This window comes from Akebia trifoliata, chromosome 7 (assembly GCF_017979445.1).
Source record: "Akebia trifoliata isolate Shusen 1 chromosome 7, ASM1797944v1, whole genome shotgun sequence".
Taxonomy (NCBI): domain Eukaryota; kingdom Viridiplantae; phylum Streptophyta; class Magnoliopsida; order Ranunculales; family Lardizabalaceae; genus Akebia; species Akebia trifoliata.
Window position 1 is genome coordinate 12,964,152 of NC_141381.1, and position 17,619 is coordinate 12,981,770.

Here is a 17,619-nt window from a genome sequence, read left to right on the forward strand (position 1 = left end):
ATTTTAAGTTAAGAAAGAATAATACGTGTTTTTTTATGAATTTTTATATAACTCGGTTGAAAAAAGAAAATGCTATTGTAAGTTGTTGTATGTTGCAAAGTGTAAATTTGTAAGTTATAATATGTAACACAAATTAAGTTTGAAGTAGCTATTGGAGGAATCCACCTTTTTAGATTACAAATGTCCATTTTATCTTTGTAAAAATAATGATAATATTACCGAATTTTTGAAATGAGAGGGATAATACAAGTAAGGAAGCATATGCCTCATATTTTCCATCTATTGAATTTTTTATTGAATTTTATATCATATTTTTGCAATCCAAAATTGAATAGAACTCAAAGTTTTCACGTATCGAATTTTTGCCGTATTCCAAATTACTAACAACGGTCAAAACAACATGTTGGACAGAAGTGTGACAGGATGAAGTCTCATCACACCTCGATTGAGTAGTAGAAGATACAAAATACTTGGCTTTGGTCATTGCGGAACAGAGGAACAAAATTTGTTTAAGCCAACCCCAGATCTTTGGGATATGGCTTTGTCAACCGGATCCAAATTTTCTCATGATATATCAAAATTTTGATTATTTTCATGGGGAAGTAGAGAATCGCACAAATGCATAGGCTAAGACATTGAATGTCACGCACACAAGAATTTAGGGGTGTCAATGAGTTGGAATTGAAAACTTCAGTTATTTGAACCGCTTTAAAATGGGACAGATACCTGTGGGTACTTGGCTGGAATCATTTTTTTTTTTTTTTTATCATTTTTTTATTATATATTATAGATAATTTAAAATATTTTATTTCAAAATTAAGGCATCTTTTATACAGTTCTTCAATTTTTCTTATAAACTTCGAATTAGAACTTAAAATGAGCCATCTCTTCTATAAAAAACGTTGTTCTTTACTTCAAAAAGAAGAAAAAAATTATTTTTGAAAAACGTCATTAATTTATATCCTTAGTATAATTTTATTTATAATATATTAAATTTTTGAAAGAAAAAAAAAAAAGTTTATGGTTTAGGTACCCGTGATATTTGACGGGTTCGAACTGAAACCAACAAAATCTTGAACCAAAAAAATATATATTATGATTATAGTTCCAAGTGCGTTAAGGAACCAAACTGGAACCTACCCAGTGACCCCTATATATATATATATATGAAAGATCAACGAAAGAAGCACATAGTGATAGATATGGTAAACTTGTATCTCATCTATATCATGCAAATTTTTCCCAGTGTAGTAAGATGGTATTCCAATGTACAAGATCTCCCTAAGCAAAATCAGCCCAATCAGTTAATCTAATCATCTTTTCAGGAGATTTTTCATTTTATTTCTGACCATCCAAAAATATTACAATTTCAACAATTTAATGTGCATCTTGGAGATCAAAGAAGACCCTCTCCTCTTAATCTTTCTCCCTTTAGATCAAAATAAGAACCCTGAAGTTGTGTTGAAAAAAAAAAAGTGAACATAATTACATCATCTAAGTTGACGAAAATCTCATTTTGATCATTTAAATAATATATATCATTATAAAACAATTAGAAGCCAAAACCATTCCCAACAAAATCACCCTCATCCCCACTACTCAAAGACTCTACCACCTGACTATCATCGTCATCGTCACCCTCTGTAACAATTTCTAACATCCCTGGGGCCCCGTCGAAGTCCACACCATCCATGCCGAAGTCTGCATCTTCATCATCATCATCGTCAAACTCATCCCCACTGTCATCACCGTCTTCATCATCATTGCTCATATCATCAGCATCACTGTCCATGTCACCATCGAGATCTGGGCCGAAGATTGGGTCTTCATCGGCCTCTGAATCATCATCATCCTCCTCGTCTTCGTCACTCTGAGCATCATCAGGATCAGAGTCATCGTCAGTGGGCCGTCGCCGACCAATTTCATACAGCCTTGCGGAGGCAAACATTTCCTCATGATCATCCATGGATATCAACCCAACAAAAGAATCCGTCGGTTCAGTTGCAAAATCCAGGACACATCGGTCACCAGGGACAGTGGCAGGGACGGTGGCAATGTCATAATAGTTTACAGCATCTACAGTGCGGAATGCAGAAAAGAGGGGGTGTCTGACACGGCGTGTGTTGACTGCCGAGGTTATGTCCTCAAGATTTCTCCTCAGAATTGCATAGATCACATCCCCAGACGCATTGAATTTTATCACCGTCTGATCCAAGGAAGGTACGGTGCGGAGGAGCTTGAACTTCCGTAGATCCCAGACTTCAGAGTTGATAATTACCTATCGAGTAAAAGATCATTAAATTTAATGAAATGTTATCAAGGAAAGGGATAACACCAGATGGAAGCATGGATTTAAATCTCACATCGACGTCTCGTTTATGGACGAGACCGAGTTCTCGGATGAGTCAACTCATCTTGTACGAGATAAACCATTTAACTTAAATAATAATAATTTTTTTTTTACAAATAAGGTTGATTAGAAGATGTTTTATCATGAAATCATATTTTACTAGCATAATATGTAATCAAAATTTTAAAAAAAAAAAAACGAATTATTTTGATAAAGATTTTCAAAATCTCGGCCCTTGTCTGAGTCATCTTATTTATCTCCTGAGATTCAGCAGGCTTTGAGATGCCTTTGCTATCCATCTAGTTGATTGATACCAAGATGACTCGGGTGAGTCATCTTGGTCTCAGACAAGATTTGAAACCATGGATGGAAGAGAATGAAAAGAGATCTAATCATCCAACGAAAACACTTTGCAGGAACTTGAAGTGAAAGTGAAGGGGTGCCAAAATCAAATACTGGAAATTCTAAGCAGATCGTTAAGAATGTGCATACCTCATTTCCAGCAGGGTGAAAGCCACCCCCACCATAATCCGTGAACTGATCAAACCGGTGAACAGGGCCAGAACCCCGTCGATCCCATAAAACTCCATTCCACAGTAGCATTGTATCAGAAGGGCTAAAATGTATAAGCGACTGTACATGCCCCCTGTTAACCAAAGGACTAGTGGAATTATCAGATAGTTTCAGCTCCAAATTGTAGGTCTGGATGTCATACAAGAGAACTTCACGTCTGGATGATTCTATTGAAAGGGCTGCGAATGTGGTGCAAGAGTTGCTGAGTCGTCCTCCCTTTCCCTCAAACGAATGCAGAGCCCCACTTGATACTGACGACGCATCCCACAGCTGCACGTCATAGGAGCCCGAAGTGAGCAACAGCTGGGTCCCTCCAGATAGGGCCGATTGGACAAGTGTCACAGGCGACTGGTGACCTGTATGGCTCTCCAGAACCTTACAGCTGTTTGTATCAAAAATTTTGAGCTCGCCATTATGGCTTCCAGTCACAATCTGAGAGGCATCACCAAGAAAAGCTATGCATGTCAGAAGAGCAGCATCATCTCGGCAAGTGCGCCATGGCTTGAATCTGCTGTAGACGAATTGGCGATCCCTACGGTTTCCATGAATCCCGCCATATTGGTTTCTGAACTCACGAGTGCCTATTCGTGATGTTACATTTGCCGGTAGATCAAGACTTCGTTTTGCTTCAGGGCACGTGTGCGGTTGTAATAGAGAGAGCGGTGGTAAAGTTGTTATAGGAGCTGGGCATTGGCGATGCTGGTGCTTCAGATACTGTACCACAAGAGAATCTAAAGTTACTCGTTCTGGGTTGCTATGTTGCGGTTCGGCTTGAAGACCGAGTTGGAAGGGAGAAGGTATCATCTGTCCTGCAGGAGTGCTATTGTACAAGCTATCATCCAAATTATCAGAAAGAATACCGCCACTTGGATTTGACCGCCCAACAGTATCTACTGGAAGAATGCTTTTACAAACAGTCCTTGGTGTCTGGCATACTGGAGACCGAAACATATGTTCACTGGTGAGATGTTTCTTTGGTGATGGGAATCCGGGATCTTTTATCTCTGTTATCTTCCGCTTCAATGGAAGCACTATTGGAGTCTTCAATTGAGAATCTAAATCTGAAGTCTTGATCTCAGAAACCACGGGAGTTCCTGGTACTCCAGTAGATATAGACGGGTTTCCAGATGCACTGGAGATTTTGTTGACTGGTGATGGATGGGATACGGACTGGTTTCTTAACTGAAAGCTGAGACTAGGTGAGAAGGCCAGTGGTTTTTTCTTTGAAGACGCAGCTAAATCAGACTTCAAGCCGTAATAATCATCTCGTGATGCTGGACTTGATGAATCTGAAAGAAACCCACGAGGTGCACGGCCAGATGGCCAATGAAATTGCATTACTGGGGTTTCTTGCACAGAAGTTTGATGCAGGAGAGGAGGTGGTGCTGCCAAGGATGGCAAAGGTGTTAATCGAGCCTCCTTTAGCAGTGAAGCAGCAGTTGTGGCCAAGCCGGATGCCAGGAGATGTTCATGTATAAGGAGTAACAGCTCCCTGAAAATAAGTGTACGTAAGAAAAACTGTGTGAAGAGAGAGAGAATTAGAGAACTACACACAAAACAGTAAAGAGTTAATTACTTGGAATGATAAGTAATAGGAGTGGCGGCAGCTATTGCTGCTCTCTCTATGCGTCTTAAAGTTGGGGCAGCGGCATCAGTTGCTGCTAACGTACTTGCACGCCCTGAATTTGTTACAATCTGCAACATGCATATATACATGAAATTGAAATTGAAAGCCAGTAAGAGAAGAAGTTAACATGAAAAAAAAACTTTCTAATGAACGTGTGCAGCTCAAACAGTTGTGCACGAGTGGAGAAATGAATGTTCAGTGAGAATGCTCAGTTAGTGAGGCTTCTTCATGCTTACCGCGATTAACTCAATTGCCACTTGAGCAAGTTCAGATTGCCACCTTCCCTGCTCACTTCCATGAGTCTGGCCGCCAGAATCTCTTATTAGTTCTGATAGTTTTTTCCCCACCTAAAATACCACATCAAACTTAGAATTGATGCATGACAATGGAACTAAACTAGAATGACAATTTTCAAATTAATTACAAATAGCAAAGACAATCATAATACATAAAAGAAGCTAACTTTACCATAAAATAAAAAAGATCTAATATAATTAGAATAGTTCTAGGCTAAATATCTATACAATAAAACACAATGGTAGTCCTCTCCTTTATCTCCCACCCCCAAAAATTAAAAAATTAAAAATAAAGAGGGGCTGGGATTTAATCTCACTGTGAATCTCGAGGAATACTTTCAACTTTATTCCTTTTCTCTTTCCCTCTTTCCAAGAATACCGTTCCAACTTTATTGTCTTTCCTCTTCTACCCCTTAACCTTGAAGAGAATGTCAGTGCTGGCAGGCACGAGCAAAATCTAGAAGTCCTACGAGCTAATTCCCTAAAATATGGAAAGAGGAATTTGAATAAATCCAATGTCTATATCCAATTAGCCAATTTAAATTATCTTGATCCTTTCAAAGATTTCAAGAATTAGTTTAAAGCTTGTATAGCTGGTGCAAATTGAATCATAAGGGCATCTAGGTCATCTTAATGAATCTATAACAAAAGACTAAGATCAACAAGGCTTTCCTATAAATAATAATCTAGGGCAACAAAGAAAAGGGTTGGAACCCTAATTTGGGGTGCTCTCTTGTTGGGGGGGGGGGGGGCTTCCCCTTTGATCTGAGGAGCCACCATCTTCCCTCCCATGATCACTACCATTACCCTTTATCCAAGACCTTATCCACTATTTACTACCTCTACATTTTGGCAACTCCACTGGGGAATCTGCATCTAAAAGAATCAAAGAAAGAAAAAACTTCAAAAAGACTATTAATGGCGTCTCCGACTCCCAACTCTCTTTGGTTTTGGTTACTGTGAAACAATAAACAGGGCATCACCCTCTCTCTCTCTTTCTCATCAGATCAGATTATCAAAACCTATTTCTCTCCCTTGGCGACAACAAACTCCATGTCTCATCCACCACCAATGCACCCAATCACTCTCACCTTCATCTTCATCTCTTTCCCACTGTACGTCGATTTTGCTACAGCTCACACATGTTCTTCTCCAGCTCACACGTGTCCTTTCACCTCTCCTCTTTCATTCCCCTTCAGTTCCCCACCTGGTTGTGTTCACCCATCATTCCAAATCCTCTGCTCATCACCTCACTCAACTATCTCCATTAGCAGCTTCACCTTCTCTATCATCCAACGTGAACCCCACTCTACAACTCTTTCTCTCCCCAAAACCCAAAACCTCTAGTTCTGATGTGATTTCTCCCTCTTCACCTCATTCGTTTATCTTCTTTTCTTTCGTTTTTAAAGTTGGTCAAACCAATGAGGAGTGATGGCTTCATTTTCGACGCCAAAGAGTTGCATGTGGATTAAAATTGGAAGGTTGGCCTCAATCTTTGCCGTCAGACTTGGGAACTGGGTTTGTCACCAAACCATCTTATAATTTAAAGGTTGAAGATGAAATCCTCAATCCTAATCTCTCCTTTTCTTTTCTTGGGCCAAGAATGGGCCTGGTTGCCGTGGGCCAGAACATTTTAATTTTGTTAAACTGGATCCCAATCCAATTTGTGAGGCCCAAACTTTCTTCTCCAATCCCTGGCATCTCCTCATCTTCTCTCTCTCCGCTTTTATTGGCTCTTTTTAGAGGTCTAATTCAAGAGACCAAGATTCTTAAGCTCGTTGAACTTAAGTTCCCACCCGACTCTCCGTTGCAATGAGCACTAGATCACTCCGTTTTGGCCGGAATCCTTTGTTGGACTCAAAACCCAACTCCCTCGTCTGTTCGACTATCTGTCTATCGAAGAGAATCTTTCAGGGGAGAAGAGAGACGGCGTTGACCATTTGCTTTGTTGCAAAAGAGAAGAAGAAACAAGGAAGTATCAGTATTGAAGAGGAAACCAAGCATACCCCTGAGGATACGAAGAATCAAATCTTAGTACGTGTGTCAGAGAGATTAAAGAGGAAATCTGAAAGAGAAACTTAACTCGTCGCAACAATGATGTCTAGTATGGGAATCATCTCTATGGCTATCACTTCTATTTATTACAGATTTTCATGGCAAATGGAGGATGGTGAAATTCCTCTTTCCGAAATGTTCGAAACTTTCTCTCTATCTGTTGGTTGTTGTAGGGATGGAGTTTTGGGCAAGATGGGCTCACAAAGTGATCTAGCACTCTTCTTTGTGGCACATGCATGAGGAGTTTATCCAGGTTTTGGTGATTATATTTTGATGGCTGATGGGTTGTGCTTTAAAGGGGAGAAACATGAGGCTCTCCATGTGTTTGATGAAATGACCCAATTAGGATGGTTTTTGTGTATAAGTATCGAAGTGGTAATGGCGGAATTATCATTGATTCAGAAACAGTCGTGACTCGGTTACAAACCGACGCGTACAACTTACTTATAGTCAACTAGTGGCATTACATTGTTTGATACTTGTTACGATCTATCATCAACAAGGACGGGCATCAAAATTCCCACCAATAAGTTCCACTTCCCCAATGGAAAATCGTTACCGTTACCCGCAAAGAACTACTTCATCCCAATTGACTCAATTAGAATGCTTTGTTTCGCGCTCGCATGGACTTCACCATCAGGCCCCAACGCCTCTTCGACTTATGGTCACTAGGCCCTAGTGCCTCAACTTATAGTCGCCAGGCCCCAATGAGATTCTGCCTTTAGATTCTACCACCTAATGGTTCTAGCACTCTAGCGTGATGTTACACTCGTGCGATGTTTCTTGTCTTCTCGAGTGGTTGTCTTTTTACTTCTTCTTGTGCGTCACCTTGATTTGCACTAAGTATTGCCAGCTGTAGAGATCGTCAAAACCTCTATGTGATGCAAGGGGGCTAAATGTAGATGGTGCAAATTGAATCATAAGGGCATTTAGGTCATCTTAATGAATCTATAACAAAAGACTAGGGTCAAGGTTTCCTATAAATAATAATCTAGGGCAACAAAGAAAAGAGTTGAGGTGCTCTCTCATCTCTTTTTCTCTTTGAGGGAACCCTTCCTCTTGCTAGAGGGCTAGCCCTTTGATCTAAGGAGCCATCATCTTCCCTCCCATGATGATCATCACCATTACCTTTCATCCAAGACCTTATCCACCATTTACTACCTCTAAAAAGCCCAAAAGGTTTTTTTATGGGCTATTGTGAAGGGCTCAACAATGACGATTGACCATAAGTTGAAAGGGTATTTGCGAAATTTTGCAACAAGGATATGATGCAAGCATGCACAAGAACCCAGCAATAATAATTGAATTACATCCAAAAGTGATGTTAACTGGTTTAATGGGAAGAGTTTAGGATATTTAGGTTAGGTTTGGGTTAAGGTAAAAGGTTTAGAATTAGATTTTATAGAGTTAGAGGGTCATGGTTGTACTCAAATAGGTTTGGTGATTGTGAGCAATTGTAATGCTTTTGGTAAGTCAGGCTTTTCAAAAATGAGAATGGGTGACTCACATAGCATTTTGCAGACCAGTTGGAGTCCTTGATTCTAATGAAGTGGAAAACAAAGTTTTCCTTCTTCTCCATAAAAATAAAATTAGAGCTCTCCCTCCATTGCTTGTAAGTTTTTGAGAACAAACACCATTGGAACATTGGAAGTGGGAAGGAAACTCAGAGAATACCAACCCACTGGGCGAGAAGAAAGGTAAAATATCCGTGTACATTTTCAACGACTATAGACCATCTTAGAAAGCAAGCTCAGCGTTGGACTAAAATTTTCTCCCCTACTCAACAGGAGGTGAATGACAATGTAGACCCTCTCACTAAAAGTGTTGTAAAACCGTAAATATGGATATGTTATGTACTGGGAATTCTCCTTCCTATCATTTCTATTTTTGTTTTTTTTTAAATAAAATACATGAAGTTACTCCAAAATGAAATTAAATATCACCATATCCATCCCAAAAGAAGTGGCAAAAAAGCACAAAAGGGAGCAAGTAAAACTCACATGAAGATACCAAATTATTAAATATGGTCACTCACCTGAAGCTTTGTTAATATGTGTGCAATCGTATCATCTCTAGCTAAACCAAGCAGGACTCGGCATGCGAGAGCACGGACACAGTCAAGGGCAGGAGGAGGTGTAGGTATGCGAGGATGGAGAAGGTGCAAAAGAACCTTTATGCCATTGTTGGCACGTACAGCTTCCCTTGCTTGATGATATCCTTGTTCCAATTGTGCAGCAAGGCCAGCACAACCTGCCCCAGTACCTAAAGAAATTCTACGGTCTCCAACTACCCCCGAAGTGACAGTAGGCACAGTCGTTTGTGAACTACTCACCGTGGATGAAGCACCAAGTACTACAGAACTGCCCGCACAAGATTCTCCATTTCGCTCCCTGGACTCATTCTGGATGGACAAGGAAACAGCTCGATCTGTATTTCGTTCTGGAAGCCTTTCCCTAGTCTCCACACCAGGACCATGTGAAGTTTGAACCGAAACAGACTGCTGACCTTGTGTAATAGCAGATGGTTTGTTGCTGATTGAAGGTGGAGGGCAAACAAGATTAACCAAAACATTTAGTGCTGGTTGAATAAACTGCCAAAAGACAAACAAATGCATTACAAATATGGATTAACAATTTAAAATAAGAGAAAAGACTGGTCTGCAAAAGTATCAAAATGGCTCAAATATATTCCTTTCAGCATACAAATTAAGAAGAACGTCAAAATAAGGTATATTTACCTCTGAATCCACATAACCAGCACCATTTGCCGCATCCAAAATAACAGCCATACCAACACGATCATTGCTCAATGTGGCATTTACAATTAACTTACGACTGTAGGGTACCAATGTAACAATTTGTAGAACACCCAATGCATATTGCGCCAAGTCATGCAAATAGCGCTCAACAGGTGGGGCCTAAAGAAAATAAAAAAACTAAGTCAAGATAACTTTGGCGATGGACAAAAAAAAATGAAAACCAAATATGGAGGGATAAAGAACCATGAAATCATACTTGACACAATTCCAGCATTGTAATATGTCCATTAGAGCCTAAGAACTTGTCTACTGCAGGCCAACGAGCTCTCACAAATGCAGTGCCAAGCTTTCGGTCCCGCTGAATCTGAAGAAGCACTGCATCTATAGCCTCATTACTTATGTCGAGTGGTTTATAGGCAGCCCTTGCACTTTGAATATTTCTTCCTACATTTGATGCCTTTTTGTTCGGACGAAGGGATTCCACAAGCAAGAGAAGATGTGCCCTAAAATACTGCCGCAGTGCAATACAGGTGTGAAAAGCTACCTGTTTCTCCGATGTTGTCAGTACCTCCGCAGGCGATCCATCATTTCGAAGCGATCCCAGATTAGAAATCCCAGAATTACCTCCTGATCTCACGGAGGCGGCACCTTGTAGAAGGCTCAGTGATTTCTTTAAACCCTCTTGTGCGTCAAAAGAGTCCACAACTGCTCTGAAGAAAAATGCAGTCGCAAAGAATACAGCAGCATTTTTTCTGGCAAGATCTTGGGGGCACTCAAGAAGCTCAAGAGCTAACTCAACCACTTGGTGGACAACATCTAAAGGAAGAGCACACGCGCGTTCCATTATCCCCTGCAAGATTATTCTACAAATATAAGAACCCTAAGATTTGACTAGATTAGAATGAGAATCAGTATGGAATCTCGGACGCATTTACCGGAAGAGAACAGATTGTAAATAAGCACGAAGAAAGACCAAAGAAGGTATGAGCAACTCTTGGCACAGCAAGAAGTTTTTGCATGCCACCGCGGTCCACAAATAATGCAGCGAACTTCCGGTGTGCAGCTAAAGCACAGATTAGTTTCAGTATGTCAGGCAGAAGTATCATGACCTTCGACACCTCTTTTTGTTTGGAATTTCGCTGCAACAATGAAAGACAGACATCTACTCCCTTTTCATGCAAGACAGGACCTAGAACTTCAACATATTCTCCAAGGACCTCAAGGCACTGAATGCAATATTTTTCTCTCAGCTGCGCAAGAGAGTTGTAATCCAAGAGGAAGAATCCTTCTATCTCATCATCTGTTCCCGACTCTATGGCTTTCGAAGTTGTCATATCTTCATTAACATTACTGGAACTTCTGTGGCCAATTTTAATATTCGAATAACCGCCATATTGCATTTATAAACTCATCAGATTCAAAAACAAAATCACTTACCTTGATACCTCAGTTGCATTAGCTGCATCGACGACAGTTGATGCAGCTTCAGAAGCAGCCAAAACTGCAGCCTCTTCATCATTTGTAAGTTTCAATGCCTACATATAATACAAAGCAACTCAGACGAAAAATACGTCAAAAGAGGGGGTGGGGGAGTGACCTAACACTTACGTCTAATGCAACAGTCTTGACGAGGTCAGCAGCAGCATCAACAGCAGCTTTGATGGCCTCTGCAGGTGCATTGGCTGCCCTAGCTTCTGCTTCAGCAGCTTTTATTGCTATTTTTACAAGGTCAGATATATCCCTTGTGCCAACTTTGCATTCTTGGAAGCAATCATCATTATTATCCCTTTCTATGACAAAAGCATCATCATCGGTCCTGTTTGAATACTTCTTTGCATCCGGTAATCTTTTCATCTCTAGATTCCTCTCCCTCATACTCCTTCCATGTGCCCCTAATCGTAATCCGGATCCTGGAGAAACCAAAGCCCTTTCAGTCTCCACAGCTCCTTCATTAACCTTTCCCTTGCCTCTAGTTTTCGCCCATCCCCGATTTGCCTTGTGCCTGGACAAGTCATCTCTTTCATTCTCATCAACATCTTCATCTCTCAAGAATTTGCTTGTACCATACCTGTCACCAAATTTTGCCATTCCTTCATACAACTCTCGGTGCCATCTGTCCTCACCAATCTCTTCAACATCATGTTCATCTACATCACACATACCAGCCCTTTCAACTAAATCATCAGCTACTTCTCGAGATTTCAGCAACTCCCCAACATCTCCCTGGCACTCTTCTCCACGTATTTGCCTATTGCTGATGCTTTTATCTTGGTCCCTTTCAAGGCAATGATTATCCTCATCTCCAATCCCGGGACCACCAAAATGAGTGACATCCAAGACCTGTCGGAACCTGCCCCTATTTTCTTCTCTACCTCTCATGCAAGTAGCACCAGAGGCATTCTTACCCTCTGTTTGATAACTAGCATCTTTTTGACTTGTATTTGTCTCCCCAAGAACTCGGGTACGAAGATAACGCATAAGCTTGGCTGGCAGTCCAGATGTCAACACATCTTCCACCAATTGACCACCACTGAATCAACATTATTAAATATAGAAATATTACAAACAAAAGAAAGATTAAAAGAAATGAGAACAGCAAAACAAGATAACCAGTCATAAGAAATACCCAGTTAAGCATACAGCAAGAAGTCCAGTAGCATAGGTCCTCAGCATTTCCAAATCTGTGGGCTCATTTCTCCCCAAGTCATGCTTCCCATTGCATCCATCAGTAGATCTTACATTGTCATCCATTACCCAGTGTTTTAAGTTCTCCAAAACTGTGTCTTCAAAAACGTGAGGATACTGTATTTGATTACAAAAGTATCCATTTGAACAATTAGTTGAAACACTTCAATTACATGTTCAGTTAAAAGAGTTAAACAAACAAAACAATGAACTTACCACCCAGGTCGTAGAACAGCTGAGTAGTAGCCTTGCAGCAGCTGACCGAACACTTGTGGAGTATCTAGTTTCAGATAGAAATTCAGATGATATCAACTCAAAGAACTCGTCGTTGTCCTGAGGAGAAAAGAAAAATTAAACCAGAAAAAATTTGCTAAATCCAAACTATTCCACACAAAAAATTAACCAAATATTATTATCAATGGCCAATGAGGTGCAAAAGCCACTAAAATCCAAATTGATGAAACGATCATGACTCTCCTTCTTTTATCATCTATATAAACAATTCCAAATTTCAAGTCCAAAATATGCAAATTGTTTACCCGGATCAAATTCCCCAGTCTTCCAATATTATGAGAAGCCCTTCCAGTGTTGGGAGAGAAATGACCCAGCTCCTCTATGTACCTGCAGAACCCCATCAAGAAAATAAAAGAGTGATCATCATATCAGAAAAGCTAAAAGCACCATAAGAGAGAGATTTATAAAGAAATTAGACATGAGGATCTTATCAACCACAAACTACTTAGTGTTTTGGAGTAACCGCCATTCATTGTTAGGGTGTGGAATGGTAACCATTCATTTTTTATTTCCCTATTTACCAGTGTTTTACCAAGTATTTTGAAAAGATTTACAATTTTGGGGGAAAATTTGTTTTAAAAAAAAATTGGCGTATATTGTTGTTGTGAACAAAATATTAATATTAAACCAAACTTTTAGTTTTAGTGCTTTTACGAGATTCTTTTTACCATTTTGGGGCTTGTTTTCTCTTGGAGCGCAATTTTGAAGGGATTTAGAGGAATCTTTTTGCGAGGATTTTGTATTTAAGTGGGATCTCTTATGACATGCTTGAGTGTGCTTTAATTTGTTATCCTCTTTTTTTTCCTTCTTCAGATTTTCTAGGGTAGCCGCTTCTTTCCTCTTTCTAGTCAACAAAATCTTTTATCTACTAAAAAAATGATGTTTTATCTCTTTTGCGAGATGCACATAAGTTGTCAACACATCCAGAAACACAACCTCACAGCAGTGTCACCCTTCATTTTTACTGTTTTTTAAATATATAAAATAATGGTTTCTAAAAGGGGGCTAGTATTTTCAATCCTGCAGTCACTATTTTTTGAGTTCTTAAAACCCCATTTTGTGATAAGTCTTTTCACTAAAAAAATTAATAATATTTATTAAATTATTCAATAGCTCTAGTTTGCTTGGAATTATCTATCAAGGGATGCTATAACAAAGACGGAGATGGGATTCTGACACTAAATCTGAATAGAAACTGAGAAAGATAGATATTCGGAACCACGAAAGGGATGACACTGACCTGACCTACCACAAATCCTTTCTCGGTAAGGTACCTAAAATTTCACTCGGGCTTCTATTAAGGGAAGCCCCTCACTCCCGCTCATAAGCCAAGGTTGGGCAGGGGAGTCAAGACTTGCCCACCGGATATATATTGCCATGACCATGGCGCATCAAGCAATATGTATTGATATATTGTGAGTCTGAAATTTTGTGTATATTCATTGAACCTACTTTTTAAAATATGTTAAAAAGAATAAATTTTTTTTTTTAAATGAGCATGGAGTATATAAGACAATTTTGTGGTACATTATATAAATGCTTTTAATATCTAACTTTTGCAGAGCCACTTTTTCCCTACCTTTGCCCCTATTCATGGCACCAAGAAGCAAGAACTAAAAGTTCGCAAGCAATTCAATTTCACATTAAAATGCTATAAAGGGCAGGGTATTGATGGAGATATCAAATATTGAAAAGTAGATTTTAATTTTTATTTAGTTTTCTATTTTAGGGCTTTAGTTTTATTTTTTTTAGCTTATTTTGATGTTTTATTAGCATATGATGTTAGTATAGATGTTAGGGGGCAATTTGATAACTTTATATTGATTTTTTAATGAGTTTTTATAGACTAAAAATTCAAGGAAAATAAAATTACGGGATTGGGACATAGATGGTATTTATACTTTTATTTTATTTAAGTTATTTTAAGTTTATTTACAACCATTGGATCTCCTTATTTTAGTTAGATAGTTGATATTAGATTTAGGGTTTAGAGAGCATTATAAATATTTGCTTCTTGTCATAATTTTCTTGAATGATGAATAAAATTATGATTGAAGCTTTGATATTCTCATTAATGGAGTGGTGTGAAATCATTTCGGAGTGAGTCCAATATAACATTATTTTCTTCTAATCTTTATTTTTTTTTTTTTTTAATTCTTTTATTTTTCTTGATTTTCTTTTAGTTCCTTGTTTTTTATTTTCTTGATTCTTGAAACCCCTTTCATGATTCTTGATTCTTAATTCTTGATTCTTGAATCTTGAATCCTTTATCCTTTTTCTTAACCTTTAACCGTTCTTTAATCATTTTCATCTATCCTACTGAAATTGTTGTAATTGCGAAAAAAAAAATTATTTTACTTTTGGGTTTACCTATCCTTACTAATCCTAAACTAAATCCTTAACGCAATCCCCAACCAGATTTCCCTAAATCCCCTATTTTGCCTATATCAAATTCCATTTTCTTATCTCCTCTCATCGTCCTACATTAGGTATCCTAAGACTCTTTAGAGTAACAATGGGTCAATCACAAAACGCATAATACTCTTGACAGTTCGTAACAAATTTAGATATGCACTCGTAATATGCAGTAACCGAAACACAATTCCTGTATGGTTAAAATTCTCGATGGGTAACAAAACGAAATCGGGTCGAGATCTATTTCGTCTATAGAATAAAACATGGAAGGGCGGGTTTTCTTACAATGACCGCTGAGGTGGCAGGCCAAAAATGGGTCCCCACGTGTTTCATCACCTCAATGTGGCAAATTTGAGCCAAAAGCACACATGCAGTGAAAAAGAGTATTTTACTACCACTTTACCACCACTACAAAAATTATGATGATCAAGAAATGAATTCAACCTTGATACTAACAACATAAGAACACGACTGAATATGCAGTAATATTTAAATTTAAGTGCTATTAACAAATCAGTTGGAACAAAAGAGCATAAACACTAAATTAAAAAGGGAGGGAGGGGGGATAAACCAAAAAAAAAAAACAGCAAAAATAACATTTCTAGCACAGATGCTCTTGCGATAATCAATAAAAGAAACTCACAATATTGCAAAACCTAGTGACTGTTTTTTTACCAATAATAGATTCTTGCTCTTGTGATTGTGATTACCAAAACCCTAATTCCATAAACATAATTTAATCGAAACCCTAAACTAACATAATTTTAATGGTATTAGTTCGGCCCGAATGAAGAATCGAATAAGAAATCAAAGAAAAATAGAGAAAGAGAAAGATAGAGACCTTGATTCTTGTGTCTCGAGCATGGAAGCTAGGGCATGAAGGACTTTGGGGCTAGGTCTTGAACTTGAAGATGTAATCTTCAGCATTAATTCTTGTGCCTTCGTTAACAAGTTTTCGTCGTCGTTTTCGTTCTTCTGCTCTTCGGATTCAGCTTCTGCCTGAGAATCCTTGACGGATTCCATGAGAATGTAAGTTAGGGTTTTTTGTTCCTCCGCTTCTATAGTGAATCTGTATTTTTTTTTTTTTGAGCTTGAAAGTAAACGAGAGTTTCAGAAGGAGAATGGAAATATGGAAGGGAAGCTCTACTTTCCCGTAAACCTAATCACTGAGTGAGGCACGTGCGAGATTTTGATGGACCGCCTCTGTTTTGTTGGTTCCACGGCACGACCGACTCTTATACGTGCATTTCGTTCGGATCCTTGATTCTTGGGCAATAATCCGATCCAGAATCTGCTTTTAAAGTAGAAAAAATTATCAAAACGGTACAGTTTTTGAAAATATTTACCAAAACGGTACACTGTAGTAATTAATTCTGAAAATGGTAAATTTACCGTTTTCAAAATTAATTTTTTTTACCAAATCGGTAAAAACAGTAAACCATATTTTTTTTTATTCCGAAAATACCATTTTCTCAATTTTGACTGAAATTATCATTTTGTCCTTTTTCTTTCATAAAATTTTTATAATTTCATTTGTATAAGGGTTTCCTTCAAACAACTTCTGCAAGAAGTCGAAGACGAAGAGTGCAACCTCTCTCCCTCTCTCTCTCTCTCTCTCTCTCTCTCTCTCTCTCTCTCTCTCTCTCTCTCTCTCTCTCTCTGTTGTGAGAACGTGAGAAACTTGCAAGTTTCTCCGTCTTTGTTATGGAGATTCTCCGTTGGGGAGATCTAAAAAATATTACAAGTTTCCCTCTTTCTCTCTATCTCTTTTCGTTGTGGAGAACGTGAGAAACTTGCAAGTTTCTCCGTCTTTATCTTTCTTTGTTGTGGAGATTGTTAAAATAATTTTGATTCAAATCTCTTTCTATCTCTCTCCATTGTGGAGATTTTGATAAATTTGAATTGAAAGTGTTTGTGTATGTGTTTTAGAGTATTCGAACCATAAACTTTCCATAATATTTTGTCCAAATTCTTTTTGACTTTTTATTAATTATTGTCATTATTTGCATGTTGTTAAATCTCTTTCAACAGGAACCTTGAAAAAATTGAATACTTCAAGGTGACAATTTTATTTTTTTTAATTTTTAATTTTTTTTCTTTCTACCAATGGAATGCAAATTATTCATAATAAAAGTTTATTATTGATAAATTTAATTACGTTTAGGGGAAAAAAGATTGTAGTCCTCAAATTATTAAACCATGATATTTTCAGGATAGTGAAAGGGTTTTAACAAGCAACATTATATCAGAACTATTTTAGTCAGTGTCAAAAGGTGCCTTTTGACATTAGATCAAAATTATTTTAGTCAATGTCAAAATGTACTTTTTGATATAAGATCAAAATTATTTTATTCAATGTCAAAAAGCACCTTTTGACATTAGATCGGAACTATTTTAGTCAATATCAAAATGAGCCTTCTGACATTAGATCAGAACTATTTACTCAATGTCAGAAGGTTCCTTTTGACATTAGATCAAAACTATTTTAGTAAATGTCAGAATAAGCCTTTTGACATTAGATCAGAACTATTTTAGTCTATGTCAAAAGGCTCATTTTGACATTAGA

At 38.1% G+C, this 17,619-nt stretch overlaps 1 protein-coding gene across 2 annotated transcripts; it reads right to left on the reverse strand.

The window, feature by feature from the left end:
* Window positions 1-1,304: 1,304 nt before the first annotated feature.
* Window positions 1,305-16,263, reverse strand: LOC147398238 (DDB1- and CUL4-associated factor homolog 1-like). 2 transcript variants are annotated; one of them, XM_086447394.1, is made up of 14 exons: window positions 15,895-16,263; window positions 12,884-12,965; window positions 12,561-12,677; window positions 12,286-12,461; window positions 11,268-12,189; window positions 11,097-11,194; window positions 10,595-11,015; window positions 9,916-10,509; window positions 9,639-9,818; window positions 8,937-9,491; window positions 4,787-4,897; window positions 4,500-4,618; window positions 2,843-4,415; window positions 1,305-2,278 (listed from the first exon to the last, which is right to left on the reverse strand). In XM_086447394.1, the coding sequence occupies exons 1-14, from the start codon at window positions 16,074-16,076 to the stop codon at window positions 1,553-1,555; spliced, it is 5,856 nt and encodes a 1,951-aa protein (XP_086303520.1). In that variant the 5' UTR covers window positions 16,077-16,263; the 3' UTR covers window positions 1,305-1,552. The 2 variants fall into 2 exon arrangements, with proteins under 2 accessions (XP_086303520.1, XP_086303519.1); XM_086447393.1 differs by having other exon boundaries at window positions 10,595-11,018.
* Window positions 16,264-17,619: the final 1,356 nt, after the last annotated feature.

Coding starts and splice junctions, on each gene's coding strand:
- LOC147398238 (XM_086447393.1), bottom strand. CDS start 16,076: ATGGAATCCGTCAAGGATTCTCAGGCAGAAGCTGAATCCGAAGAGCAG. Junction 4,898..8,936: donor ACATATTAACAAAGCTTCAG/GTGAGTGACCAT, acceptor GTGGTATTTTAG/GTGGGGAAAAAACTATCAGA. Junction 4,416..4,499: donor CCTATTACTTATCATTCCAA/GTAATTAACTCT, acceptor ACTTATTTTCAG/GGAGCTGTTACTCCTTATAC.